Consider the following 20,779-nt stretch of genomic DNA (forward strand, 5'->3'; position numbering starts at 1 on the left):
GTGGGTTGTCAGCGCCACCTGCTGGCGAGGTGACTGCCATAGGTCACCATGGGTCAACATGCCTCCCACTTCTGAGGTCTGGGCCCTGTCTAGGGACTGCTTCCAACCTCCTCCTGCAGCACAGCGCTACATTGGGATGTCCCTGATGTCTCTGGTCCAGGTGCAGCAAGGTCTTGCCTGGCCAGCCCCCAGACCCTCTCAGGGGGTCCATGGATGCTCCTCTCAACTCGAACCCAGGATGATGGGGTGTGTGTGTGGGGTGGGGGGAGGCCATAGGCAGACAAGATGGTCTAGGTGGTTTTCTCAGGTTCCTCAGGCACTAGGGGGCCTTCACGGCAGGATCCCAGCCCCATCTGCCCAGCCCAGCTCTGCTAAGGAAACAGGAGTGGTTTCTGGTGATGGCAAAACCAGGCTGCCATGGTGGGCAAGCACTGGAACTTTAATACACGGCACAACACTCGAGACAACAGGAAGGGCAGGGAAAAATGCAGGCCGGAACATTCCACAGTCCAGGGATGGTCGGTCGTTTGGAAAATACGTGTGTGTTTTTCCGGAATACTCAGTAGTAAGGCCGCCTGGGGTTGTTCTGTGGAAGGCAAATAAGATCAAAAGGGGAGAAGGGGAGGGAGTCAATGCTAAAGACAGCAGTTCCTCTTATCCAGAACCTTCTAGGGACAGCTGAGCTCACATCTGTCTAGGGGGAGGGCACCTGGAAAGGTGTGGCGTTGCTGCTGAGACATGGCCTAGCTAGACTGGGGAAGGAGGGGAAGCTCTGTTATCAACACCGCCACCCCCCTTGCAGATTCTGGAGAGCCCAGCCAGAAGCCGTGTGGGAGGCCGGGGACACACGCACCAGGGGGTTGGGTCGGAAGCGGTAGGCCAGCATCATCCTCTTGCGGAAGGCCTCATACTCATCATCCTCCTTGGAGAGCTCAGCTGGCCGGTCGATGCCAAAGCCGGCTCCATCTACTGTGGTGGTGCCTCTGCAGGGGAATGACAGGGCTGAGTAAGCAAGGGGCCAGGCTGGTGCCAGCAGAAGGGTGGTAGGGGGTGTGTACACTCACTTGTTGACCGGGTTCTTGATGCCCTGGCCCTCTGAGCCCAGCCCGTCGCCCTCCTTCCAGCCCATTTTCATCAGCATCTGATAGCCGATGTTCTCCACCGTCAGCTTGAACTCCTTGTACTCAGAGTAGTCGGGCTCTCGGCCCTCCTGCAGGGCAAGGAGGTGGCTGTCATCTACCAGGGCTACAACTGTCTCAGCTCTCAGCCCTGGCCTGAACAGCCCCCACCCACCACACTGCCCACCAACAACAACCTCACCGGCTGTTGGGACCACCTGACCATCTGCCTCCTCTGCACCAGATCAGGTTCCTTGAGAACAGACCAAGATCCTCTTTCTCAGGGTCCCCAGGGCCAGACTTTGTACCAAGCTGCCTGGTGCCCAAGTCAAAGAGGGCAAGATGAGGCATCACACAGACCTCACCCACACCATGGGGAAGATTAATGGTTCATCAGCAAAGAAAAGCCCTATGTTCCAAGGGCAATTCATTACACAGAATGCTAAAACATGTGGTCAATTAGGTGACCGCCTTGTTGATGAGGTTATGTGGTACAAAAGCAGCTTTTAAAAATCCCCCAAAAGATGGCATGGGGCGTGCCCTGTTAGCTGTCTCTCCTCACAAGCATGAGAGCATGGGAGGAATGTGAAGTTCTTGTTCTGGAGAACCCAGTCCATGGGGGCTTCTGCCCGAGAAACACTTTGCCTGTAAACTGCACCTAATTGGCTCCGCTGAAAGCAGAATTTCCCTGAAGCCCTGGGAAATGTTTCTAAAGCGGCAGCTGAGCTGTTGTTTGCTAATTCCCTTCACAGACGGTGTCTATCATAAACAGATGCCTCCTGAGGCAAGAGGGCCCAGCTCCTCCTGTGAATGATGGGGGGGGCTGGAAGCTGCCTCAGGCGCCTGCCTCCTGATGCTAATAGGAGGGGCTGGGACACTTGAAAGGCTGCCTGCTGGACAGGCCTACAGCAGGGGCTGGTACCTGGGGACACTCCCAACTCACCTTCAGGGCCTTGAAGGTTTCCATGAATTTCTCCAGCTCATCTGGTGGCAGGAAGTCTCCAATAAAGTGCTTGCCACGGCCCATCTTTGTCAACTGCTCAGCCCATTCTGCATGTAGAAAGGTGAGAGGAGAAAGGAAGGTGATGGGAGTGGGCTAGGTGGTCCCATAGTACAGGTATGAGTCTTGTAGGGGGAGGGGAGTCTGGGGCTGTGGGGGAATGAGGCAGATGAGACCCTAACCCAAACCCTTGCTGCACCAGGCAGCCCTGCTGAGTGCCATGTTCAAACAGCAGTGACCATTTCTTTTTCCTCTCAGGAACCTGAGGCACAGAGAAGCCAACTCTTGCCCAAGGCCTTATAGTTTGGTCAGGTGAATGCAGCTTCCTGAGCAAGGCCTCACCTGGGCAAGGCCTCACCTAGGTACCCTGTCCCCCACCTGCAACGTGGGCTTTGGCTCACCCCGAGTCTTGTCCATCTCCATGCGCCGCAGCTGGTGTTCCCAGGTGCCCAGCTCGCTGTCTACCTCCTCGTCACTGTCGTAGCCATGCTGGTGCTGCTGCAGCGCCTTCTCCCACAACAGCTGCATGTCCTGCATCGCACGCTTGTGCTGCATGATCATGTCATACATCTGCTGCATCTGCGGGCAGCACATGCCAGTGAGCAAGGCCATGTACCTTCCTTATGCATGTCAGGCCCCCTCAACTCTTCCCACTTTCTGCCTTCCCTGGGCAGGAACGTGAGCAAGGCTTGGAGCAAGCATTTAAGACACAAAGTCCTATACCAGGTCATGTCCTGGGTTCCTTGGATCCCTGTTTTCAGCAGGGAGAACCCCTCTCTGCCTCACCGAGTCTGGCATCTGGCCTGGAACCCAGCACATCCTGGGCACCCTTGCTGTGGACCAAATGAGGGCACTGCAAGCCCCTGACCATGGAAGGGTTGAGGGAGATATGATGGGCTGTCAGTCTGCAAGAGGTGACAAGGGTGAGCTGTCCCCAAGGACCAAAGCTGTCCCTGTAGTTCCCCAGAAAAGCAGCAGAGGCCAACCCCCTGGCCATAGAGCTCCCTGCCAAGCCAGCCCTCATCCCAACATAGGCAATACCAACTGAGCATTTGTCACATTGTTCAGGGTGCCCAGTGCTGGCCAGGCCTGTCCTGTACTGGATGTTGAAGGGCACTGGGAGGAGGGCTTAAAAAGGAGACCACCTAGTCAGAAACAGCCCATGAGCGTGTTGGGGAGTAGCCGTCTCAGGGGATGCCCAGGCAGTGTGAGGCCTGAGCTCTGGGTCCAACTGCAGGTTGGGGAGGGCCCTTCTGGGTGAAATGCCACTGACAGGGGCGTGCCTATCCAAGAACCTCTCCACTGATGGTGGGATCCACCCAGCACAGGGAGGCTCAGAAAGAACAGAACATGACCGCTGTCCTGTGAAGTGAGGTGGGGGACAAAACTCCATTAGCCCCTTTGGAGCCTGTCTGCTCTGCGCCACACACACTTACCTCCTGTTGCTCCTTCAGCTGCTTCTTCTGGGCATCTGACAGCTCTGTGACACCCACCAGACCTACGGGCTTCCCTTTCTCATAGCCAAGCCCCTTGAGGTCCTGAACTGGAAATAAGACACAGGTTGGTCAACAATGGATGGACAGGTCCAGACCTGCTCCTGCATGCGGTACAGCGTCCATGCGGTGATGACATCTGAGGCACTTGGTGCACATGGCACAAGGCCTTCACATTGCAACCGTTGGTACCCTGTGTCACATAATGATCACAAGGGCCTCAGCGTGCTCTATCATGTGCATCTAGTGTCATCCTCACAAGACGTCTTCAGGCAGGCTCTATACCCCTATATTGTAGATGATGACATCAGAACTTAGAGGTCCAGGGCCTCACTCAAGGTCACATGTCTAATGGGTGACATGATGGGGACCTTGCAAAGGCAAAGAGAGGAGAGCAGAGATAAGCATGTACCCATGTGTGTGTGCATTCACACACCGACTCTTGGAAATAAGCCCTGCAAGGAACAGACACCCAGTGTAGACACACAAGGGTTCAGAGTCTGGCATAAGACTCAGCTGTGTATAGCTCTGTTAGCTCCTTCCGGGGAGGCAGCCGACCATCCTCAAAGCAACTGACATTTAATTTGGCATCAGCTTCGGAGCTTAGCTGGAGCCAGCAACACTAGTCCACATGAAGATGCTGTGACAGCCCCATCTGGGTGGCGGAAACCACCCCTCAGGAGGTAGCTTCCTGGGGGAGGAGAAGCTGGGCAGAGGAGGATACAGAGGCCCTTCTGGTATGTGCAAAGAGCCAGGTCCTCCCAGCTCACCAGGGATGGGGCTTCACCTGCAAGAACCTTCCACAAGTGCTTCTTGACCCTGTGTTTATACCCCAATGCCTCCTGGAAGGTCTGTGTGGGAGCCCTGTGGAAAAGGCAAGGGAGTCAAGGTCTGAGCAGCCTGCTGTGTACCTGGAGAGTGCCCACAATCCCTCTCCTCTGGCCACTTTACCAGCAAGCAAGCAGTTGGGGGCTGTTCATACCCTCCCAGGGACAATATGGGTCAGTGGGACCTAAACCGGGATGTGAGACTTTGGAGCCTATGCCTGTACACTAGACCAGAGGGGAGGCCTCCTCACCAGCTGGGAGCTGGGCGAGACCTCAGGGACATGGTTTCAGAACTGTGGGATACACATATCAGAACAGGATTCACGGTGAAGCACCCTTCATTATAGGGGGCACCAGAGTTTGGCACTTGACAGCAATCTGACCCTAAGCACCCTCAACCCTGGGATGCTACCTAGAACCACACTTAGTACTAGACTCTTCACTAGCTTTTCTCCTTGGACAAGGGAGGCACTGAACAGACGACCCCCAGACTGGATGGGCAAGGCCAACAGGGCAGCCTTATGACTTGGGTGAGCTGTCTTCCCTCTTGGCCCATCCTTGCAAAATAAATGTAGGTGTCAGCACCAGGGCATGTATGACTCCTTTCTGTATCTGTATGTCCAGGGGTGAGGGAGGTTGAGAGGGTTCCACATGCAGAACAGGCCATGTGGAGGGCAGTGAGACAGATGCCGTGAGATAGCCTCTCTCAGTCACAGATTATCACCTGCAGAATGTAATGACAACAGACTCCCCATTCTGCTGGCGGCTTTGTGGTAGAAAATGAGAAACGAGACCACACATTGGCCATCTCTGAAACTGTCAAGGAGGCAGATGTTGGAGTTGATTGTGCAAAACTGACTGTGGCAATTATGGTGCTTATCATCATGCACTTCCTGAGTTCTCTATAACAAGAGTGAATCCAAGTACTTTAAAGCTTAAGGGAGATAGCAGGATTGATCTACATGCTGTGTACAAGAGACTTGCCTTAGGCACAAAGTCACAAATAAGTAGAAAGTGAAAGGATAGAAAAATATAATTCATGCAAACAGCAACTGAGAGAGCTGGGGTGGCCATACTAGCATCAGACAAAACAGACTTCTGGCCCAAAAAGGTTACAAGAGACAAAAAAGGATGTTCTATATTGATAACAAATGTGAAACAGAAAGAAGATAAAACTTGAGGCACCTGGGTGGCTCAGTCTGTTGAGCAGCTAACTCTTGATTTTGGCTCAGGTCATGATCCCAGGGTCATGGGATCTCGCTGAGCATGGAGCCTGCTTAAGATTCATCCATCCATCCACCCACCCACCCATCTTCTCTCTCTTTCTCTTGGCACTGGGTGGCTCAGCTGATGTCTGACTTTGGCTCAGGTCATGATCTCGAGGTTCGTGGGCTCGAGCCCCACATTGGGCTCACTGCCATCATCCTGTTAGGCCACTCTCTGCCGTTCCCTCACTTGTGCTCTCCCGAAAATAAATAAATTAAAAAAAAAAAAAAAAAAGATTCTGTCCTCCTCCCCCACTTCCATGTGTGCGCGCTCTCTCAAAAAAAGAAAGAAAAATAAAGACCACACACACACACATACCCTAACAACAGAGCCTCAAGACATCTGAAGCAAAAACTGACAAAATCGAAGGGAGAAATGGACAGTTCTACAATAGTAACTAGAGATGGCAATACTCCATTTTTCATATCAATAAGGATATAGAAGACTAAACACTACACCAGTGAGGCCTAACAGACCTATACAGAACGTGCAACCCAGAAATGGCAGAATATAGTCTTCTTGTGTGTTCACAAAACTTTCTCTAGGACAGATCACATTTAGACTACAAAATGAGTTTTTAATAAATTTTAAGACTGAAATCAAAAGACCAATTACCTTTTCTGGTCACAATGGAATCAAGCTAGAAATCAGTAACAGGAGGAAAACTGGTAAACTCACAAATATGTGGAAAGTGAACAACACACTCTTAAACGATCAATAGCTCAAAGAGGAAAATCACCAAGAAAGATTAGAAAATAAGAGATGAGGGGCACCTGGGTGGCTCAGTTGATTAAGCATCCAACTTCTGCTCAGGTCATGATCTCATGGTTTGTGAGTTCAAGCCCCGCGTGTCTCCCTCTCTCTCTCTCTCAAAAATAAATAAATCTTTCAAACACACACACACAGACACACCCAAGACACCTCCCAACAAAGAAAAGCCCAGAACCAGACGGTGTTACTGGTGAATTCTACCAGACATTTAAAAGAATAATTCATGCAAATTCTTCTCAAAGTCTTCCAAAAAATTGAAGGGAATATTTCCTAACTCATTCCATAACACTAGTATTACCCTGATACCCAAAGCAGACAAAGACCCAAGAAAACTACAGACCAATATTCCTTATGAATACAGATGCAGACACCCACAACAAAATACCAGCAAGCTGAATACAATAGCATGGTAAAAGGATTATTCACCATGACCAAGTGGGATTTATCACAGAAATGCAAGGGTGGTTTAGAGTTCTGATACCAATTCCAAATGTGTGTGTGTGTATGGTGGGTGGGTGGGAGGTGTTCCCCACACCAATAAGCAATTCTCAGACATCCACTGGGTGTCCTTAGTTTAACTCAATTCTATCACTATCTACCAAGAGGTAGCATCAGATTTCATGGGTTAAGGTGTCAGTCTTAGAAGACTACTCCTCCCTCCCCAACCAACTTTAGACGCTAACTGCATGCCCAAGTCATCACCTATGCTTCTGACTGGCTGGATCAGCGGTTCCAACAATCCCGTCTTTAGATTCAATTAATTTGCTAGAGTGGCTCATAGAACTCAGAGGAACATTTTACTTACAAGATGATTGCTTTACTTATATGTCATAAAAGGATAGAAGTTAGGAAAGCCAGGTGGAAAAAACACCCTGGGCAAGGTTTGGGGAAAGCTCCCAGAGCTTCCATGTTCTCGCTGAGCATGCCACTGTCCCTGAACCCCCATGTGTTCATCGACCTGGAAGCTCTCTGAACCCGGTCTTTTGGGTTTTTATGGAGGCTTCAGTGCATAGGCACGACTGATGAAATCACTAGCCACTGATCAATTCAACCTCAGCCCCTCACCTCTCCTGGAAATCAGGGGGTGGGACTGAATGTTCCAACCTTCTATTTATGGTTGGTTCCCCTGGCAACCAGCCCCCATCCTTAGGTGCTTTCCAAAAGTCACCTCAGTAACATAAAATCCAGTTATGATAGAAAGGTGCTTATTAATAAGAAGACACCCATTTCACCTTTGTGGCTCTGAAGCATTTTCATGAACTGAGGACAGAGACCAAATACAACAACAAAAGATGCTCCCATTGCTCTTATCACTCAGGAAAGTCCAACGGTTTTGGGAGAACTGTGAGCCAGGAATTGTGAACAAAGGCCAAATACATATGAGAAATACTATTTTGGTCATCTGAATGGCCAAATAGGTATTTGTTACAAATCACAATATCGCATGGTTCAATATAAGAAAATTAGCCAGTGTAAAACACCACAATAGACTAAAGGAAAAAAAATCCAATCATTTCAATTGATACAGAAAAAGCATGTGACAAAATCTAACACGCCTCCCTGATAAAAACATTCAATAAACCAGGAACAAAAAGGAACTTCCTCAACATGATAAAGGTCACATATAAAAAACACATAGCTAGGGGCGCCTGAGTGGCTCAGTGGGTTGAGCGGCTGACTTCAGCTCAGGTCATGATCTCTCTGTGGGTTTGAGCCCTGCTGTCGCACTCTGCTGTCAGCTCAGAGCCTGGAGCCTGCTTCAGATTCTGTGTCTCTCCCTCTCTCTGCCCTTTCCCCACTCATGCTCTGTCTCAAAAGTAAATAAACATTAAAAAATTAAAAAAAAAAAAAAGAACACACAGCTAGGGGCACCTGGGTGGTTCAGTTGGTTGGGCATCCAACTCTTGGTTTCAGCTTAGGTCATGATCTCATGGTTTTATGTGTTTGAGCCCTGTGTCGGGCTCTGCACTTACAGCTCAGAGCCTGTTTGGGATTCGCTCTCCCTCTCTCTCTGCCTCTCCCCCAGCTCATTCTCTACCTCAAAATAAAGAAATAAACTTAAACAGGGGCGCCTGGGTGGCTTAGTCGGTTAAGCGTCCGACTTTCGCTTAGGTCATGATCTCGCGGTTCGTGGGTTCGAGCCCCGCGTCGGGCTCTGTGCTGACTGCCAGCTCAGAGCCTGGAACCTGTTTCAGTCTGTGACTCCCTCTCTCTCTGACCCTCCCCTGCTCACGCTGTCTCCCTCTCTCTCTCCTAGAAATAAATAAAACATTAAAAAAAATAAATAAACTTAAACAAACAAACATAGCTAATATTAGATTCAACAGTGAAAGACTGAAGACATTCCCTCTAAGATCCAAACAAGGCAAGGATGTCCATTATCCCCACCTCTAAATAGTACTGAAAGTGCTAACTACAGCAATTAGGCAAGAAAAAGAAATAAGAGGAAAGTTGAAGGATCCACCACCAACATGCAAAAAAATCAGCTGTATTTCCACACATTAGCAACAAATAATCCTAAAATGGAAATTTTAAAAGTAACTGTTTAAAAAGCATTAAAAAAATAAATCACTTAGGAATAAAGTTAACTAAGGAGGTATGAGATACATACAACAAAAACTATAAAACATGGTGAAATATTAATGAAGATGTAAGTAAATGGAAAGATATCTTGTGTGCACAGACTTGAAGACTGGTGGTGGTTGTTGTTGTTGGTGGTGGTGGTGGGGTATTTGTTGTAAGGAAGACTTAAATATTGTTAATGTGTCCATACTGTCCAAAGCAACCTACAGACTCAGTACCATCTCTATCAAAACCCAACTGTTTTTACAGAAATGGAAAAGCCCATCTGAAAATTCAAGACCTTCAACAGCCAAGCTTGAAAAAGAACAAAGTTGGAAGATTCACACTCCCAATTTCAAAACTTACTACAAAGCTACAATAATCAAAACAGTACTGACCTCAGGACAGACACACAAACCAGTATAATAGAATACAGAGCCCAGAAATAAAATCTTACATCTATGGGCAATTGAGTTTTGACAAGGGTGTCAAGACCATTCAATGGGGAAAGAAAAACCTCTTCAACAAATGGTGCTGGGAACACTGGATCTCCACATGCAAAAGAATAAAGTTGGATCCTTAGCTTATATCATATATAAAAATTACCTCAAAATAGATCAAAGTTCCAAAACATAAAAACTTGGAACATATGGGCAAATCTTCATGACCTTGAATTTAGCTTTGGTTTCATAAATTAAACCAAAAGCACAGGCAACAAAAGAAAAAATAAACTCAACTTTGTCAAAATTTAAAACTCCTGTGCATCAAAGGACACTATCAAGGGGGTAAAAAGACAATCCACGGGGCGCCTGGGTGGCTTAGTCGGTTAAGCGTCCGACTTTCGCTTAGGTCATGATCTCGCGGTTCGTGGGTTCGAGCCCCGCGTCGGGCTCTGTGCTGACTGCCAGCTCAGAGCCTGGAGCCTGTTTCAGTCTGTGACTCCCTCTCTCCCTGACCCTTCCCTGCTCACGCTGTCTCTCTCTCTCTCTCTCTCTCCTAGAAATAAAAAAAAAAAAAAAAAAAAAAACAACAACCCACAAAAAACCCACAAGCAGATGTTGTGGGGTTTTTTTCANAAAAAAAAAAAAAAAAAAAAAAAAAGACAATCCACTGAATGAGAGGATGCATTTACAAACCATGTATTTGAATAGGGGGTTAATATGCAGAATATATAAAGAACCTGTACAACTCAAGAACAAAAAGACAAGCCAATTTAAAAGTGGGCAACGGACTAAAATAGCCATTTCTCCAAATACACTATACAAATGACCAATTAGTATGTGAAAAGATGTTCAATACCATCAGACATTAGGGAAATGTGATTCAAAAGTAAAATGTGATTCTACTTTATACTTACTAGGATGGCTATTATAAAAAGGCAAAGATGTGGAGAAATGGGAAGGCTGTGCACTATTGGTAGAACAGAAAATACTGTACTTGCTGTAGAAAATAGTTTGGTGGATCCTCAAAGAGTTAAACAGAGTTACGATATGATCCAGTGGTTCCACTCCTGGGTATGGACCCAAGAGAATCAAATCAGGGATTCAAATAGTATCTGCAGACCAATGTTCACAGCAGCACCATTCACAGTTGCCAAAAGGTAGAAACAACCCATGTTCCTCAACCGATGAATGGATAAAGTGCAGTCCATCCATAAAATGGAATATTACTCAGCCATAAGAAGGAATCAAACTCTGAAACAGGCTACGACACAGCAATGTGGAGACATCATGCTCAGTGAAAGAAGTCAGACTGTCCTGACAGAGGTGGGGGAAGGGGGTGAGCCCACCTGACAGAGGTGAGGGAGAGGCATCTACATCCCTCTGTACCAGCTCAGCGGGTGGGAGTTCCACTTTGTCCTCTTCGGGCCCCCACCGGCTCTTTCGCTTCTTTTTCACAGTGGCTGTGGTGGCCGGCTTCCCAGGGATGGCTGGAGCTGGGGTGACTGCAGGCAAGGGGGTGGATGAGGCAGGGCAGGCAGCGGCTGGGGGTAAGGACCCTGATGGGGTCTCAGGAGGGGATTTGCGTTTCAGGCTGAGGTCGGGTGCCACGAGAGTGCCTGTGGGGCCAGCCTTAGCTTTCCGGAACTCCTCCAGCTTCTGGCGGTAGTATTTGTACCCTTGGCTGTTGGGTTCGTATAGAAAGCTGTAAAGGAGAATGGGGGGCACACCATCAGCTGGGCCCAAGCCCCCTGCCTGATTCTGGGCAGGAGCAGCTTGGGCCTTGTGCACACATGCTCAGATTAGCCAGGGTTATACGAGGGTCAAGGTATCTACCATGACCTCCTCTACTCCCACATTTCAGTGGCTGCTGGTTCCGGTGGCCCAAGCTTGAGATACTCACAGCTTGTCACCATGCCATTCCTATGAGCAACTAGCCAAATTCCCTATGCCAGCACTGTCAGACACCCCTCACAACATAACTGATCCCCTATTTCAAAAGAAAAGGGGTGGGCTCTCTCAGACCTTCCCCAGGCTCTTATATGGCTTCCTCTCCTGCTGCTCTAGACAAGCACACTGGTGCCTTCAAGAAATCCTGAGTTGGAAGAGACACCTGGTGCTAGAAAGGGCAAGATTTGTCCCAAACCTGACAGCTTGGCACATCTGTGCTTCTGATGTATCCTTGAGAGGCATCAATAGCAAATGGAGCCAAAATAAAACCTGGAATGGATAGGGACTGCACTGGATCCAACTGAAAGGCAAAAGCCTTCCTCACTGGAAGCTGAGGGTCCCCTTGGTTCCTCTCCACCCCCCAACTAACACAGGTCTCAACAAGAGGGGCTAGGCCTGTACTCATAAACCTGGAGGTTCTGGTCACAGCATAATACTGTGCTATAAAGCTGTGGGCAGGCTCAAGGATGCTGTAAATTCTTTTCATACAAAAGAATAATAGCAGAAAGAAACCCTAAAGACTGTTTTTATGTGTCTCCATGAGAGCCAGGAAGGGACAGAAGGATCCCAGCCCTGCTAACGCTGGTACCTAAGGTGGTATAAAAGGACGAGGAGATGGTAGCCTCTCCTTTGTGCTCCATACTTTTTCACCCCAGAAATACATAATGTAAACAGATCTACTTCTATAAAAAAAAAAAATTGAGTGGGGCACTTGGCTATTCAGTTGGTAGAGCACGAGACTCTTGATCTAGGAGTTGTGAGTTTGAGGCCCATGTTGGGTGTAGAGATTACTTAAAAATAAAATCTTTAAAAAAAAAAAAGAAAAGAAATTGAGTAAGAATCTTTCAAAAACAGAAAGCACTAGACCTAGAGGAGTTTACTGGCGAATATACCAAACATTTAAGGAAGAAACTATATCAATTCTCTACAATCCCTTTCACAGGACAAAAGCAGAGAGAATAGTTCCTAACTTATCCAATTACTCTAGTACCAAAACCAAAGATTTCGTATGAAAATTACAAATCAGTATCTCTAATGAACATATATAAAAAAATCCTCAACTAAGTATTAGCAGACTGAATCTACAAATGTATAAGAATTACAAGGGTATGGGGGACAGATGAAATAAGTGAAAACGTTTAAGAGATACATACTTCTAGTTATAAGTAAGTCAAGGGGATGAAAAATACAGCATAAAAAACACAGTCAATAACACTGTAATAACTTTGTGTGGTAACACATGGTAACTACAGTTCTCATAGTGACCATTTTGTAATGTGTATAATCGTCAAATCACTATATTGTACACCTAAAACTATATACATGTTAACCATATCTTAAATTAAAATTTTTTTGAAATTAAAAAAAAATTATACATCACAACCAAGTGGGATTTATTCCAAGCATGCAAAGCTGGTTTAACATGATCATATCAATAGCTGCAGAAAAAGCCTTTGACCAAACCCAATACCCATTCATGATAAAAATACTCAGTAAACTAGAGACATAAGAGAACTTTCTCAACTTGATAAAGAGTATCTACAAAAAACCTACAGCTAACATCATACTTAATAGCGAGAAACTAAAAGTTTACCCACTTAGAAACAAGGCTAGAATATCTCACCCCAAAGTTTTCAACACTGTACCAGAAGTCTTAGCTAATGCAAACAGCAGGTATACTAATTGAGAAAGAAGAAATAAAATGATTTACAAACAACATGATCATCTATGCAGAAAAAACATATTAAAAAACTCTTGGAACTGGAGCGCCTGAGTGGCTCACTCAGTTCATCATCCAACACTTGATTCTGGTGCAGGACATGATTCCAGGGTCGTGGGATTGAGTCCCACTGGACTCTGCGCTGGGCATGGAGCCTGTGTAAGATTCTCTCTCTGGGTATCTGAGTGGTTCCGTTGGTCGGGTATCTGACTCTAGATTTTGGCTTGGGTCATGATCTCATGATTCGTGGGACCAAGCCCCACACAGGGCTCTGCGATGACAGAGTAGAGCCTGCTTGGGATTCTGTCCCTCTCTCTTTGCCCCATCCCACTTGTGTGCATACATGGACTTTCTCTCAAAAATAAACATTAAAAAAAAAAAACATTCTAAGAAAAAATTTTTTTTAACTCCTAGAATAAGTATTTTTAACAAGGCTGCAGGATACAAGGTTAACATACAGAAGTCAACTGCTTTCCTACACACCAGCAATGAACAAGTGGATTTGAAATTAAATGCACAATACTATTTACACTAGTACACAAAAAATGAAGTACTTAGGTGTAAGTCTACAAAATATGTACAAATTCTATATGATGAAAACTAGAAAACCCTGATGAATGAATTCAAAGATCTAAATAAATGAAGACATATTCCTTGACTCAATATTGTCAAAATGTTAGTTCTTTCCAATTTGATTTATAGATTCGATGCAGCAACCTGAGTCAAAATCCCAATAAGTTATTTTGTAGGTATTGACAAATGATTCTAAAGCTTACATAGAGACAAAAGACCCAGAATATCCAACACAATATTGTAACAAGAACGAAGTTGGAAGACTGACACGACCAGACCTCAAGGCTTACCATAAGCTACAATGTCAAGGCAGTGTGGTATCAGTGAAATAACAAACAGATCAACAGATGAAGAAGGCCCCAGAAATAAACCCATATAAACATGGTCAACTGATCTTTGACAAAGGAGCAAAAACAGTCCAATGAGGCAAAGACATTCAACAAATGATACTGAGGGATTGGANAAAAAAAAAAGCCCAAAACAAAGACCTCGTACCCTTCACAAAAATTAACTAAAAATGAATCACAGACTTAAATGCAAAATGCAAGGCTATAAAACTCCTAGAAGATAACACAGGCAAAAACCTAGATGACCTCATGGATGGCAATGACTTTTTAGATACACTAAAGTCACAATCATGAAAGAAATTTATAAGCTGGACTTCATTAAAATTTAAAACAACTGCTCTGCAAAAGACAGTATCAAGAAAGACACACCACTGACTACAAGATAATATTTGCAAGAAACATCTGATAAAAAAAACTATGAGAAAAAATATATAAAGAACTCTTACCACTCAATAAGAAAACTGGGGCACCTGGGTGTCTCAGTTGGTTAAGCAGTCGACTTCAGCTCAGATGATGATCTCACAGTTTGTGAGTTTGAGTCCCGCATCGAGCTCTGCACTGAAAGCTCAGAACCTGGAGCCTGCTTTGGATTCTGAGTCTCCCTCTCTTTGCCCCTCCCCTGCTTGTGCTTGTGTGCTCTCTCTCTCAAAAATAAATAAACATTTAAAAAAAACCCAACAGTAAGAAAACAACCCAATTAAAAAACGGGCCAATAATTTTAACAGACACCTCACCAAAGAAGATATACAGAGGGCAAATAAGCATGTGAAAAGATGTTTTACATCCTTGGTCATCAGGGAAATGCAAATTAAAACGCTCAGATACCACTACACATTATTAGGATGGCCCAAATCCAAAACGCTGAGAACATCAAATGCTGGCAAGCATGTGGAGCAACAGGAACTCTCACTCATTGCTGGGAAAAATGCAAAAAATACAGCCACTATGGAAGACAATTCGGCAGTTTCTCACAAAACTAAATATACCATACACTCCAGCAATCACGTTTCTTGGTATTTACCCAAGAGTTGAAAATTTATGTCCACCCAAAAACCTGCACACAGATGTTTACAGCAGCTTTCTTCACAACTGCCAAAACTTGGATGCAACCAAGATGTCCTGTAGTAGCTGAATGTATAAACAAACTGGTCCATGCAGACAATGGAATATTACTCAGTGCTAAAAAGAAATGAACGGTCAAGCCATACAAAGAAACCAAGGGCCAAATCTTACATGCATGTTACTAAGTCAAGGAAGGCTATCTGAAAGACTACATACTATAGAACTCCAATGGTATAATATTTTGAAGGACAAATTATGGAGTCAGTAAAAAGATCAGTGGTTGCCAGAAGTTATGGAGGAAGAGGAGAGATGGGTGGAACATAGGTGATGTCAGGGCAATGAGAATACCCTGTATGACACCATACTGACGGATACATGTCATTGTATGTTTGTCTAAACTCACAGAATGTACAAAACCAAGAGTGAACCCTAATGGAGGCTATGGACTTTGGGTGATTGTATCAATACAGGTTTGTCAATTGTAATAAATGTACTACTCCAGGGGCACCTGGGTGATTGAGTTGGTGGAGTGTCTGACTCTTGATTTCAGCTTAGGTCATGGTCTCGAAATCTGTGAGATGGAGCCCTGCATTGGGCTCAGCACAGACAGCACAGAGCCTGCTTGGGATTCTCTCTCTCCCTCTCTCTCAGTCCCTTCCCCACACGCATGCTCTCTTTCTCTCTCAAAATAAATAAGTAAATATACTACTCTGGTGAGGAATTTTGATAAGAGGGGAGTCTGTGTGTATATAGGGGCAGGAGCAGATGAGAAATCTTCGTGCCTTCCCTTCAATTTTGCTGTGAACCTAAAGGTACTCTAAAAAAAATGGCATCTTAAAAAAATTGAGACAAAAGCAAAAAAATTTTCAGAGGGAAGGAAACAGTTGGCTGGATTTCAAAAAGATGCTTGGCACCAGAAAGGCTCTGATATGGATTTAAAGCTATTCAGTTCTTCTAAGAAAAGCTGACCTGTGGGATTTGCCTACTGGGGCAGGCAGGAAGCTCCTGACAGGGTAGATTTTCACCAGGGTCACAGGCCCCATCTTGGCCTCAGCTGCTGGTTTTCATGGAGTCTCCTCCAAGTTGCTCCCAGAGGCAGCATCCGAGAGCTCCCTGTGGGTTTGTCTGTGGTGGTGGTAGGGATAACAGCTGCCATATGACCTGGGTTCCAGTCAAGAGTGCAGGGGATTATAAAGCAAAGATTCCCTTGGGTAGGAGTGATTCTGCCCCAAGGTTACAAACTTAACATGCTGGTGTCTACGTTCCAATCTTTGTGTGTGTGTGTGTGTGTGTGTGTGTGTGTGTGTAGATTTATTTGAATGGTGGNGCCCCTCTAATTTCTATGTTCTGATTTAAAAGATTTTTTAACTTGACGCATAAGGCTTTCCTGTTAAAATGGCATGGAGTGATGGTGAAGGCACATCCTCCCACTGGTCTCCTTGCCTATTTCCTCCCTTGGAAGAGGCCAGCAACAGGGCTTTGAAAAGAACAACGTGGCTCACCTGGGTGACAGGTTAGAGTGGCACATGTCTTGTGGTGGATGCTGTGCTCGATGCTACAACCTTCACCCACGTGCCTTCTGATGGCCGCGATTCCACTGGGGAGATGCAGTTATTAAAAATTTAACCCATGGAAGCTGGACATTCAATTTGTTATTCATTTTTTAAGACTATGGATGAGGATGTACTTAATATTATTTCTGGGGATGGCATCACAGAAATGGCGGAGTCAAAGGAATGAGTGTTTTCAGCTTCTTTATATATGAGCAGTTGTTATAGATTTATTTCCCACAGCACAGAGATGCTGGTGTGTGTCTGGCCCACAGGAGTAATCAGGAGGGCAGGGAAGGGCCAGGAGAGGCAAATACATGAGCTGCTCCTGTTGGATTTGGAAGTGAAAGAAGATGTCTCACACTTGACTCCATGTGAAGATTAAACAGATCACACTGCTCACCTTCAGCTACTTCCCCACCAGACACTTTAGATTCTGCCCTTGCCCTGGCGTCTTCTTCCCTCTGGCCTCCATCACAGTAAAACCCAGCAAGCTGGGCATCCACCAATGAAGCCTCATAGAGGAACAGAGCTGCCTGCGCCAAGAGCATCTGTCAGATCTGACCTGAGGGGAAAGGTTTGGCCAGTGCTGCCAGGCCCTGGACCCCTCCGACCAAGGAAAGCAGCCTGGGCTTGCAGCCTTGACAGAAATGCACAACCTTGCTCACTCTGCCTGCCATAGGTTCTCACAGTCAGCTCTACTTAACAGTGAGTCATAGTAAACTAAGTGTCTTTCTTAAATAAACCTCCTTCGGTAAATGGGGTTAAGAACAAAAACAAGGTACAGAGACCTTAAATAGACTATTATTAAATCAATGCTGGTCTGAGTGGTGCAGAGTGGTAGCCAGTATCACGATAACGTCAGATATCAGGTGGGTTTTTAGGCTAGGCAGACCCCTCTCTCGAACTCTAGACCCAAACGCCCCACGGCCCCCACAAGGGCTCCTGGCTGCCAGTACCAGGTGCAGGGATACCTGAACTCTCTGGTAGTCCACTCCCTGCTGTCGTCCTGAGTCAGAGCCTTGGCCCTCCCCTCCACTAGCCCGCAAGGCTCTAGCAGCCCCACTTCTTGATGTTCCTCCTCTGCCTGTCTGCTTTGACCTGGTATATCTAAGCACCCTCCAAAACTGTGGCCAATGAAACTGGAGGCACAGTTTACCCCATCACTCTCTATGCAGACCTTCCAAAGGTGCTCGGTGAACACCTGAGCCCTCTGGGACCTGGCCCTACTTGGCTCCAAGGCCCACCTGCACTGCATACAGATGCTCTCTCTGCACTCCAACCACTATGGCACAGTTCCCACATCTCTGCTGCTTCACTCCTGCTTCCACTGTCCTGAGTCCCCAGTGGCTTCTAGAGCCACTGAATCAACTAGCCCAGACTGTTGTTGCTTCTGGACTTTTTGTTACATGTGCCATCACATCTCATCACTTTCTGAGTTGGAACTTGTGTTATTTATGGCCAAAAGCATCCTCATGGGTGCATCACCCCCACAATGAATTCAACATCCACCTCATAAGCCCCTGCTAGTCCCTACCCAGCAGCAGTGACTGCCCAACCCCGACTCCTGCCCCCCAGGAACCTCCCCTAGAAAGGAGGAGGTGCAGACCCCACCCCAAGAATGAACAGGTACACACAGACCCAGCCTGAGGGGAGGGGATGTGGCTGCGTGGCTGGAGACCACAGGGAAGCCAGGCTGCTTGTCCCACGCCTTTCATGGAACCTGCATACAGGCTGAGGGTTTCCACTTCACAGGGCCTAAGGTACCACATTTCCACTTTTCTGCCATTCCTTCACTGTAAAGGTCTGATCCTATGAAAGTACAAAGTCATCAACGGTTCTGTGAGCCCAAGAGCCTAGCCTACTCCTCGCCTAGGGCTGCCATCTCTGCTACAATGGAGCCTGGCAAGCACTAGAGACTTCTCCATAAGGCATGTGGAAAACAGAAGACCCCAAAAGCCCCGCATGCCCGTCTCAAAGATGATTTGAGCTCTGACAAGTAGTTGACCATGGGGTGGCAGAGCTGGGTTCAGGGGTCAGAGCTTCTGGACCCGACCCTGCCACCTTCTGATCAGGTACTCTGGCACGTTGAGCCCATTGGGGGGTGGGGGGGAGGATGCTGTGATCAAGGTGTGTGTGTGGGTCACCTCCCTCTTTAGTACCCCCCTTACCTGAATGCCTGGTTCTCACGGTTGTTCTGGAGAGCGATGGTTTCCACTTCTGGACCCCCGTCCGCTATGAACCTGGCCAACTTTTCTGCAAGGTTCTTGGCCTCTTCATCCTCTGGGGGTGAAACTTTAAGCAGGCTGTCAGTACTGAGCTCAACTCACCACACCCAACAGCCTAATTTCTGCTAAGAACCCCATGGGCAACAAGAGGGGTTTATTTTAGGAACAATGCAAAGAAAAACAGGCAAATGGGAATCAGATTACTACACTGGGACCAAATACCAGAGTTAATATTACAACATCCCACCCCGCACCCTGCCCCTTCCCACCCCATAGATCACAGAACTGAATGTGAGCAAAGGTCTGGATCCAGGCCAGAGGGGATGTAGGAGCCCCACCTCAGTCTTTCTCCCAGGGGCTGCCCATCCAGATCACACAGGGGAGTGGGTCTGGCCCTCCTCTCTCCTGGGTAGGTCAAGGCAGAGGGCTTTAGGTGACAAAAACATACTGACCTCGGTGGCCTGTGTTTGGCCTAAACATCGATGCCCCTGCCACTCATCATAATCAGACTGAGCTTTCACTTCATGACAGCTGGAGACCAGCTAGCATCTCTCCCTCCCCTGATACTCATTCCACCAGGAGCTCACTGCCGCCCTCCCCAAGTGTCAGGCACTACATTTGTCTCTAGGTCCTCAGTGCCAGATAGGCAAGAGCTCATTAACACTTATTTAAATGACCAAGAACCAACAAGCAAGCACTCTTCCCTCCTACCCCCTTTAAAAGCACAGAGCTGAGCTCCAAAACATAACAATGACCTTGACCTTGGCCCTTAGACTCTTCCCCACCTCAGACCATTGGTGGGGAAGACGATGCCCTGGCCGCCTGAGAGGGCACAGATCTGGGCCATAGGCACCACTCCATGCACGGCAGCCTCCAGGAACCCCAATTCCACATGGGGTGAACTTTGTCCACACACCTCCCCAGACCTTCCCACCCCCTCCACCCACTTACCTTTCTGAAAGGCTGCCTGCAACTTCTGTGCTTCCTTCCTTATTTCCGCCACCTTCTTTCTGTAGTAGAGGAATTCCCTGCTATTCTTATCATGCAAAAACCTGGAGAGAAGTTTTGCAAAACAGAGAGGAAGATGAGCAGTGGGGATGGGGTGACCTAAGCAGCTTCTGAAGAATGTTGTGCAAAGCAAGCTGGTGAGCAGAGACACCTTGATGGAACCCAAGACTAAGTCTCTGCACCACACTGGAGCCCCTGCAATCTCTGGCATGAGTTAGAAAGCACTCAGAAACTCGGAACAGCATCTGGCCCGTACGAGCAAGCACCCAGCCCCGACCAGCCTTAGTAACCAGTAGGGTTTTACGAGAACGCACATTACTGTGTGACAACAACATTAAGTAGTAGTGGCCTTCCCCTCCCAGAAATACTTACGAAAATGCCGGGTTATCCTTGTAGTTCTCCATAGCTACTTTTTCTAACTCGGGGCCTCCTTCTGCCACAAAGCGGGCCAATTTCTCTATCACTTTCCGAGTCTCGGCTCCCTCTGGGGGTGAAACTTTAAGGAGGCTGTCAGTACTGGGGTTCAACTCACACACCTCACAGTCAACAGGCACACTCTCTCTATGGACCACAACGACAGAGGGGTGGGGGAGAAGAGGGTGAAATGCGGGAGGTTGTCGGGTGTCCTGGTCCAAGCACAAAGCACTGTGATGAGGGGGGTGTCGGTCTAAACAATCTTCGTGAGACACACTGGGTGGAAGAGAAGGGCATGAGCCTCCCAGAGACCAAGCCGATCCCCAAGCTGGGAGGGAGACATCTGAAAACATAGCCAGTCTCTCCCTTTTTTCTGAAATGCTTAATTCTTTTATTTACCAGTGTTCAGTTTAACTAATTGGTTTCTTGTCGCCATTCAAAGATAACAAA

General features: G+C 47.0%; 1 protein-coding gene across 1 annotated transcript in view; it reads right to left on the reverse strand.

The window, feature by feature from the left end:
- Positions 1 to 389: 389 nt before the first annotated feature.
- Positions 390 to 20,779, reverse strand: part of SUGP1 (SURP and G-patch domain containing 1) — a 30,014-nt gene continuing 9,624 nt past the window's right edge. The window contains exons 5-14 of the mRNA XM_077777029.1: positions 20,288 to 20,411; positions 19,859 to 19,959; positions 18,851 to 18,974; positions 10,827 to 11,182; positions 3,555 to 3,661; positions 2,520 to 2,697; positions 2,062 to 2,168; positions 1,065 to 1,210; positions 854 to 983; positions 390 to 586 (exon numbers count right to left, since the gene is read on the reverse strand). Of these exons, the coding sequence (XP_077633155.1) occupies positions 560 to 586; positions 854 to 983; positions 1,065 to 1,210; positions 2,062 to 2,168; positions 2,520 to 2,697; positions 3,555 to 3,661; positions 10,827 to 11,182; positions 18,851 to 18,974; positions 19,859 to 19,959; positions 20,288 to 20,411 (1,400 nt within the window). The 3' untranslated portion in view covers positions 390 to 559. The remainder of the gene's footprint in view (positions 587 to 853; positions 984 to 1,064; positions 1,211 to 2,061; positions 2,169 to 2,519; positions 2,698 to 3,554; positions 3,662 to 10,826; positions 11,183 to 18,850; positions 18,975 to 19,858; positions 19,960 to 20,287; positions 20,412 to 20,779) is intronic.

This window comes from Crocuta crocuta, unplaced genomic scaffold (assembly GCF_008692635.1).
Source record: "Crocuta crocuta isolate KB4526 unplaced genomic scaffold, BGI_CrCroc_1.0 scaffold77, whole genome shotgun sequence".
Lineage (NCBI taxonomy): Eukaryota > Metazoa > Chordata > Mammalia > Carnivora > Hyaenidae > Crocuta > Crocuta crocuta.